This window comes from Macrobrachium nipponense, chromosome 32 (assembly GCF_015104395.2).
Source record: "Macrobrachium nipponense isolate FS-2020 chromosome 32, ASM1510439v2, whole genome shotgun sequence".
In the NCBI taxonomy this organism is placed as follows: domain Eukaryota; kingdom Metazoa; phylum Arthropoda; class Malacostraca; order Decapoda; family Palaemonidae; genus Macrobrachium; species Macrobrachium nipponense.
In genome coordinates, this window is record NC_061094.1 from 52,757,688 (window position 1) to 52,767,687 (window position 10,000).

The 10,000-nt window shown below is 32.3% G+C and overlaps 1 protein-coding gene across 1 annotated transcript in view; it reads left to right on the top strand.

Moving 5' to 3' along the window:
* The window catches only part of LOC135207505 (putative neural-cadherin 2), a 375,807-nt gene that overhangs the window by 252,644 nt on the left and 113,163 nt on the right, over positions 1-10,000 (top strand). Inside the window, 1 exon segment of the mRNA XM_064239328.1 lies at positions 8,413-8,553. Within this exon segment, the coding sequence (XP_064095398.1) occupies positions 8,413-8,553 (141 nt within the window).

The window sequence follows — 10,000 nt, forward strand, 5'->3', positions numbered from 1 at the left end:
ATATAATATATATATATATATATATATATCTACAATATATATATATATATATATATATATATATATATATATATAGGTATATATATAATATATATATATATTATATATATATATATATATTAATATATTAGGTATATATATATATATATATATATATATATATATATATATATATATATATATATATATAGAATAAATAGATAGAAGTAGAATATATATATATAATATATAATAAGTATATATATATATTATATATATATTATATATATATATACAAATATGCACATACATACAAATATTATAGGTGTGTATATGCATGTGTGGGAATCCGTATTTGGAGCAACCAAAAGAACAAAAGACGAACGCAGGTCTTTGAAGGTTGGATCATCTTTTTTGGGGATGACCAGAGAGTATATGATGATACTTCTCAGAAAAGCTGCCCAAAGTGGTAAAAGCTTAATTGCACGTTATCTCGGAAACCTAATCTCGCAATTAAACCATTTATTAATTATTTTCCATTAAAAAAATTTAATATTTCTAGAATCCTACGAAAATAATTTTTTAAAAAATGCGCTGAGGTTTCTGTCGACGCAATCGAGTTTTCTATACAGCGTGTAATCATGGCCACCAAAAGATTTATCTATCTTTCGGCGGTCTTGGTATGATGCTGCATGAGCCGCGGCCCATGAAACTAGAACCGAGGCCCGGTGATGGCCTATCCAATATCGTTGCCAGAGGCATGCTTATGGCTCAACTTTAACTTTAAATAAAATCAAAACTACTGAGGCTAGAGGGCTGTAATTTGGTACGTTTGATGACTGGAGGGTGGATGATCAACATGAGAATTTGCAGCCCTCTAGCCTCAGTAGTTTTTAAGATCTGAGATCGGTTTAAAAGTGCGGACGGACAGCCAGACAAATCTGGCACGATAGTTTGCTTTTCAGAAAAAAGGAGGATTATTTGGAAAGTAAAATCTACAAGAACAGTATCAATTATCCTTTATTTATATAACTAAGATATGAATTTGTCAAACTATAATTATTATTGATAATAATTACACGTTTAACCTTTATAAGTATGTAATTCCTTAAGGGGCATTTAATTTCTTATTGAGCAGGTTCATTTCCTTAATTACCATTTTTTCAGTCCCAGTAATTATCGTAGTAATTGCTCCTTTAATGGAGAATTATACTGGGTAAACTGTATTGTGCATAATTGCTCTTTCCTGACTTATGAATTTTATAAAGAACTCTAATTGTATAGAATAACCACAATGATTATTTGATTAAATCTTATTATAGAAGGTATGATGTTTTAAATGGCCTTTAGGTTCTTTTTGGATTAAGTGGCTGGTAATTATTGCCAGAGTTGTTACTTTTAATATACTGAAGATAAAAATCATTAGTAGTAACTACTTCCAACCTTACTACGAGTATAATGGGCGTAATGTCTGTCCGTCCGTCTGTCATTCAATCACGGCCAAACGGCTGGTCCGATGGGCATGAAACTTGGCAGGGTTATAGTGGGGACCCCTGAGATTGTTTATAATGGAGTTTGATCCTACCTCCCCACCGAAGGGAGTAGGGGTGAGATGGGATTCCCTAACGGAGCTGGTCCTGCCCGTGAAACGAGGCTGGTAATGCCCGTAGTCTTAGTTACTTTGCGAATTTTCATACATAATTTCTAATTATGTTTGCTTGTAATTATAATGAAGCTAGACTTTTGCCAATAAAAGGTATATAAGAGTTGAGGTAACGTTGTCCGTATTATAAAGAATAAAATATATTATAGAAAATTCATTATACTAAAATTCACCGAGCTGTCACAGTTATAAAGTTAAAACTCGATGATCAGAAAAATCACAGAGCTGTAACTAATACGAAAGAAGATAACAGATTAGAACCAAGACTTAAAATAAATGAATAAATAAAAAAAACTACGAATGATTCCCTCCTCTTATAAATCCCGGGAAATATGCGTATCCTTTAAGATGGAGGGAAAACTAACACTTTCCCAAGTTGACCTTTACACGAAATGCCGAGAGATCCCTTTGAACTGAATCGATGAGAGACGAGAAAAGGAGGAACATTTCCTCTCAGTGATTCATCCTCTCTCTCTCGTCTTCTCGGTTTCCTCTTCCTTGGAGAATATTCTGCCGTTAAATCTGACTCTGGTTTTGCCTTTTCATTTTTCGTTTCGACTTCATTTTTCTTCTTTTCTCTCGTTTTCTCTCATCCACTTTCTCGGTTTCTTCATTCTAAGAGAATATTATTTTGCCGTTAATTCTGTTGCTGGTTTTTGCTTTTTATTTTTGTCTCTACTTCATTTTTATTGTTTTTTCTCTCGCTTTCTCTCAACCGCTTTCTCAGTTTCTTCATTCTAAGAGAATATTAGTTTGCCGTTAATTCTGTCCCTGGTTTTTGCTTTTTTTATTTATTTTTTTTTTTTTTACTTCCCTCAGTTTTATTCTTTTTCCTATTTCTTTCGAGAGCAGATGCTTCGACGGGAAGGCAAGGGATTAATTCACCCGCTCTGAATAGATTCAGATCTGTGTCCCAGGTTCTCCTCAGAGCTTCTTAGATCGGTGTTTTTTATTTATTATTTTTTTTTAGCTTTTTATATATTATTCAGTTTTTTTTTCAAAGCTTCTTAGATCGCATTCCCTTTATTTGTTTTTTTCTTTATCTCAGCTTCTTAGATCGCATACCGTTTATTTATTTTTTTCAAGACAAGACATTCCGGAGCAACATCGGTGCATATGAGTGAGCTGCATGAGAATTCTTAATGGAGTATTTTTTATAGCCTTTAAAAACAGATTCTGAAGGGATTTTTTTTACCCTTTCAAAATAAAGTTCTGTAGTCTTTTTTTTTTTTTTTTTTTTTTATTAAATCAGTTTACTCTCCTTATTTCTCTGTAGACATCAATTTACCCTCCTTATATCACTGTAGACATCAATTTACCCTCCTTGTTTCCCTGTAGACATCTATTTACCCTCATTTCACTGTAGACATCAATTTAACCTCCTTATTTCACTGTAGACATCAATTTACCCTCCTTATTTCATTGTAGACATCAATTTACCCTCCTTATTTCTCTGTAGACATCAATTTAGCCTCCTTATTTTTCTGTAGACATCAATTTAGCCTCCTTATTTCACTGTAGACATCAATTTACCCTCCTTATTTCATTATAGACATCAATTTACCCTCCTTGTTTCTATGAAGACATCAATTTTTCCTCCTTGTTTCTCTGTAGACATCAATCTACCCTCCTTGTTTCTCTGTAGACATCAATTTACCCTCTTTTTTTTCTTTGTAGACATCAATCTACCCTCCTTGTTTCCCTGTAGACATCAATCTACCCTCCTTATTTCTCTGTAGACATCAATTTACCATACTTGTTTCTCTGTAGACATAAATTTAGCCTCCATATTTCACTGTAGACATCAATTTATCCTCCTTGTTTCTCTGAAGACATCAATTTACCCTCCTCGTTTCTCTGTAGACATCAATTTACCCTCCTCGATTCCCTGTAGACATCAATTTACCCTCCTTATTTCTCTATAGACATCACTCTACCCATATTTTTCTGTGGACATCAATTTATCTTCCTTAATTTTCCCTCCTTTTTTCTCTGGAGACATCAATTTACCTTTTTTATTTCCCTGTTATATTTGCTGGCAAGAAACTAGCAGAGAAAGGAATCCAGTTTATCTCATATCTTGTCAAGATTGCACCTTTAATGCTGCATTGATTATTCACACCCGTGGCATTTCATGTCTGTAAAGAAGACGGGGGCTTTGGGGGGGGGGGTATTGTTTGCTGTCACTTGTTTCTGTTGCAAATCAGCTTGAAAAGACGAGACTAAAGCATTGCATGGAAGGTAAAAGTCGGAGATGAGGTACCAAGCGATTTCACTTCTTCTTCTTCTTCTTCTTCTTCTTCTTCTTCTTCTTCTTCTTCTTCTTCTTCTCCTTTTTTATTATTATTTTCTTTGTTTGTTTGCCCGGACAATGTATGAGTAAGCATGGTAGCATTTGGTACTGAATAACATGTCGTCTTGTCGTTTTCCTTTGGTATTTGGTATCACGAACATTTCCTGAGTCATATATATGTATATATATATATATATATATATATATATATAATATATATATATATATATATATATATATATATATATATATATATATGTGTGTGTGTGTGTGTGTGTGTGTGTGTGTGTGTGTGTGTACACACACACACACACACACACATATATATATATATATATATATATATATATATATATATATATATATATATATATATATATATATATATATACTTGATTCAGCGATAAAGCACCATAAAAATCAATATATAACATAACCCCTTATCCAACTCAAATGACCATATCGTTAATTCAGTCAATTATAATCTGTTAAATAATGTAACTTTACAGATTATTAAGTGATTCAACTACGGCCAAGTTAATGCGCGAAATATCTCACATGAATACAAGTGTACCGTGGTACCGTGAATAACAACGCCGAATAAAGTGTATACCACAGGAACCTGGCCTTTGTAAATAAAACGCAAAAATAAACATTCTTCTCGTAGATGGAAACATAGCATGTAAAATGTTTGCAAGCTCACAGACTCAAAAAAATAAAAATAAAAGATGAACTTCATCTAAAATATGTTTTCAGGTAATACAAATCTAAGAACACTAAGTTGGAAGGTTTTTTTTTACTGTTATTTCACGTAGATAATTTTTAAAAATTTATTTTTCGTCTTTAGTTTTGAAAGAATTTAAAATTTTAAACTTTATTTATTTTCATTTTTATAAACATTCTGTATAAGCCTTTAGTGTACCAGTTCCATATCTTCTATAAGAATGTTTCATGGAAAGAAATTTTTTATATTGGATTTTGGTCTTGGGTTTTGAAATAAGCTCATTAAAACTTTTGTTTATTTAGTTTTATTTTTATCGAAATTCCTTAAAAACCTTCATGTACCAGCTTCACGTCTTCCTCTATACCAATTCGTCATGTGAAAATTTTTTAATTGGATTTTCGTCTTTATCTTTAATAAATTCTTTAAAACTTTTGTTTATTTATTTTTAGCTTTATAGAAATTCTTTAAAACCTTCAGTGTACCAGCTTCACTTCTTCCTCTATACGAATTCGTCATGGGAAACCTTTTTTTATTGGATTTTCGCCTTGGGTTTTGTTTATTTATTTTTAGTTTTTATAAGTCTTTAAAACCTTCATTGTGCCAGCTTCACGTCTTCCTCTATACGAATTCGTCATGCGGAAATTTGTTTTATTGGGTTTTCGTCTTTGTTTTTTTTGAATAAATTCTTAAAAACTTTTGTCTATTTATTTTCAGTTTTATAGCAATTCTTTAAAACCTTCGTTGTACCAACTTCACTTCTTCCTCTATACGAATTCGTCATGTGAAAAAATCTTTCATAGGATTTCCATCTTGGATTTTTTTTAATGAAGTCACTAAAACTTTTGTTTATTTATTTAGATTTTTTCTAGAAAGTCTTTAAACCTTCATTGTACCAACTTCCTTTTTCCTCTATACGAATTCGTCATGTGAAAAAATCTTTCATAGGATTTTCGTCTTGGATTTTTTTTAATGAAGTCACTAAAACTTTTGTTTATTTATTTTTATTTTTTTAGAAAGTCTTTAAACCTTCATCGTACCAACTTCATGTCCTCTTCTGTTTGAGAATGTTTTCGAACTAAAACACGTCTAAACATTGCTCCAGCTATTCACGTATGCTACCATTTTCACCACGTCTTTTTTCTAGGTCAGTATTCCGCAATTTCTACCCTTCGACCTCCATACGTGCTGTAAAAATTCATGATGACAGCGTCTGTATTTCACACGATTCCGCTTTCAGCTTAAGTTTATCATAATATTGCAAAAGAGTTTCCACATCAGTCCGCTCGTATATTATAACTTTTGCATTTAACACATTACAGACTTCAGGGCACGCACATTTCGAGACTGAAACAAAAGAGAATATTCAGGAATGATTGAATTCTCAGTCGGTATCGACTCGTGGAAACTGGAATGAAAAGCAATTAAAGCTGATTTATTTATTTTATCAATATTGTTATTATTATTATTATTATTATTATTATTATTATTATTATTATTATTATTATTATTATTATTTTGCAAATATGGACTTTTGAAGCTCAAATACACCATACCAGCTGAAGTATTTAAAACTAAAAGCTTTTCTCGAAACATTACAGAAAACAGGAAAGGGATGTTTTAGTTTCTGTTTACTTCTGTTGATTTTTTTTTTTGGCATAAATATTCAGAAATCTGTTTAATCATTTTCAACAGAAAAATTCGATTGGTTATTTCAAATGAATGAATATTGGATGCCGGGTTAATTTCAGATGTACGAAAGGAAGAGATTTTTAATTGTTCAATTTGTATTTTTTTTCCAAGTGGTTTTTGAGAATATCATGAATGTTGACAATAGAAAAATCCTTTACAGTATAACTACTGGTTACTGTCTATTCATTACTATAAAATTGAATACTTTTCCATCCGTTATTTATCTGTTACTATAGAGGTCGAACTGCTAACCATTTTATCTGCCCACTTTTTGGGTTGCTATAAAAGATATATAATTTTTTTCTGTTTTTATAAAGAGGTCGAACTGCTAGGCATTTTATGTGCCCACTATTTATTTGTTGTTATAAGGAGATCGAACTACCTTTCACCATTTATTTGTCGCTATAAAAAGGTCGAACTACTTCTCACTATTTACGCGTTACCGTAAGTAAGTCGCATTACCTTTTAGTGTTATTCTGTTTGTTTATAAGTTATTATAAAGATATCGCTCTACCTTTTAGTGTTCCCCTGTCTGTTTATAGCTACTATAACGAGGTCGTGATACTGCTCACTACCTATTCGTCACCATAAAGAGGTCGAATTCAACCGTACATTTTTATCCTTGCGTCTGTATGTGTTGCATAGAGGTCGAAATAGTGTCCGCTATTTTCCAGTTGTTATAAAGGGGTCGAGCTGCCTTTTAGGTTTCTCTTGTCTATTTATAGTTGCTATAACGAGGTCGAGCCACTGCCCACCGCCTATCGTCACCATAAAGAGGTCGAATAAACCGACTTTATAAACTCCACAATCACTCCCCAAGAATTCCTTTGAAGTCGCACATATAAAGGGATTCGTTGTTTATTATCGTGTTTTATTATTATTCCTTTATTAACATTTCCCTTTTGATCACTTCCGGCGCGATACCATTCATCCCTCTCTCTCTCTCTCTCTCTCTCTCTCTCTCTCTCTCTCTCTCCTCTCGTGCCGATGTTAACAACTATGAACTTTGATCATCAAGGCGCCAGCATTGCTAATGTCTCCTGTAGGAATATTAAGTAGGCTCGTTTGCACATGTACAAAGAGCGTGCATATTACTTTTGTGTTGTTGACGTTTGCATTTGTTTTGCACGTCTGATTTTTTTGTGGGGGGGTGGTGGCTCGTGTTTTATTTTTTATTTTCTTAGCTTGTTTTGGGTTTTTCGTTTTTCGTAACTTTGTCGGTTTCCATTCTATTGCATATTCTCGTGATCTTTGTGTTGTTGTTTACATTTGTGTTGTTTATTTATTCTCCACAAGTTTAAGTTCCTTTGTTTTTGTTTGTTTTGGGTTTTTTCTTCTCGTATCGTTGTCAGTTTCCCTTCTATCTTCTAAGTTCAGCAAACCTCCGTATTGTACTTACCCTCCATATTACACAACTTTCTCAAAATACTGTGCACTACGCAACCATATATATATATATATTTATATATATATATATATATATATATATATGTGTGTGTGTGTGTGTGTGTGTGTGTGTGTGTGTGTGTGTGTGTGTGTGTGTGTGTGTAATTGTAATAGCCACAATGCCCTCTTAACTGCTCTAAATCTTTGCTCTTGTTTTCTTTTTGGATACGCTTGTCACTACAAAGCCCTCGAGATCCACTTCAAAGAACTATGAAGAAATCATGATGCCCGGACGTCATGATTGCTTCATGTCTCTTTTAAGTTAGATCTCGAGTCTTTGAAGTGACCAGTGTATCCCCCCCCCGCCCCGCGCAAAAAATAAAACCGAAGAATTTGAGAAGTTAAGATTGCATTGTGGCCATTACAATTACACATCTGTATCTGGTGAAAATGACCAGGAGCTTCGATATATATATATATATATATATATATTATATATATATATATATATATATATATACTAATAATATACATATAATATTAATCAGCTGAAATCGGATAGATTAATTAAACCATCAGTATGACGAAGCGTCGAAAATAACCCACGAATACTCCAGAACTTCAGGTCATTCTTCATAAGACTTTCTACTGTCTCTCTCTCTCACTCTTCTTCTGCAGGTGGTGGCCGAAGACGCTGACAGCGTGGACACAGGGAGGCTGATTTACAGCGTAGGGGGGGAGGGGGTCAGCAACGAGCATTCGGACACAGACCCATTCTTCTCCATTAATCCCCATTCTGGGGAACTGCTACAGCTCAAGGTGAGTTTATCTTATTTTATATTTTATTTTATTTTATTATTTTTTGGGGGGTATAAGTAACCAAGTGTTCCGGGATTCAGGTAAAATTGAATATTAATTATTTATAAGGTTTTAAAAATAATTTCTGGGTCGAATTCCCTCAGGTAAAACGATACATATGGAATTGTACATGATACATTGTACATGATCATGAAAATGATACATGTGTAATTGTACATGATACATGATCATGAAAATGATACATATGTAATTGTACATGATACATGATCATGAAAATGTAATTTTACATGATACATTGTACATGATCATGAAAATGATACATATGTTTTCTTGAAAGCTAGAGCTCAAGACGAGGTCTTACCAATAATTTCTCGGTTGATTTGAAATGATAATAAGTAATCCTTTGGAAGTTTGTTTCTAGATACCTTTTCTAGATTCTAGTGTGAGTAACGCTGAAGAAGTAATGACAGTTTAATTTTAAAAAATTTCTAAAAATTTATTTGAGTGATGTTTCATCTCTCATCTTTTGAATTAAATGGAAAGTTATTTAATGTAATGGAGCTCATCTGATATCTAGAACCTTTCTTTTAAAGACTGATATTCATATTAAAGGAAATATATTGTGAATAGATATTGTTTTTATTACTGCCGATGAAGAGCAAAAAAATTAAAGCCTGTACAATTTTATTATCGAATTATTCTGAAAGACACATAAAGGAGATTAACATAAAGACAGTTGCTCTATTGGACTGATAATTTTTACATGGGAGTTCGATACACATTTGTTTCATATTTTTACATAGAATATTTGAAAAGAAAACTAACAACTATCGTTTGGAATTTTTTTTTTCTAATAGTTTAATGTTAGAATATGAGGATTTTTGTTTTTGTTGCATATTAAGATATAATATTTCTGGAATAATTAACGAAATTACGTTTATCATATTGTTAGGGAATTTATTACTATTAGTTTACTGTTAAACTATTTTCGTTTTGTTTTTTAGACCTGATCATATAACCTTGACCGCTTTGTAACTGGCGCAAAATTCTATACGTTATAGATACTGATAATACATCCCTATTCGCCATAAATATACAATTTAAACATAAGTTCAGCGAAAATATTTATGCTTTCTACACAAGCCTAATAGTCCCTCATCTGTATTCGCCATAAATATTAAATTTAAAGCATAAATTCAGCGAAAATATATCCGCTGCGTACACAAGCCTAATATTTCCTCGATTTGGAAGCAGGAAACAAAATAACGGTATATTATTGTAAGACCAAATCCCCACATAGGAAAAATTCCCAACTTTTATATTCTCAAAACAATCGGATTCGAGTTGAATGGGTAAAAAAATTCTTTCGTGAACGGAGATACAATGTTATGGAGGGAAAAATGTTTTCTTTTATAGATTTCTGCTTAGTTTAAGCTTCGGTTTATTT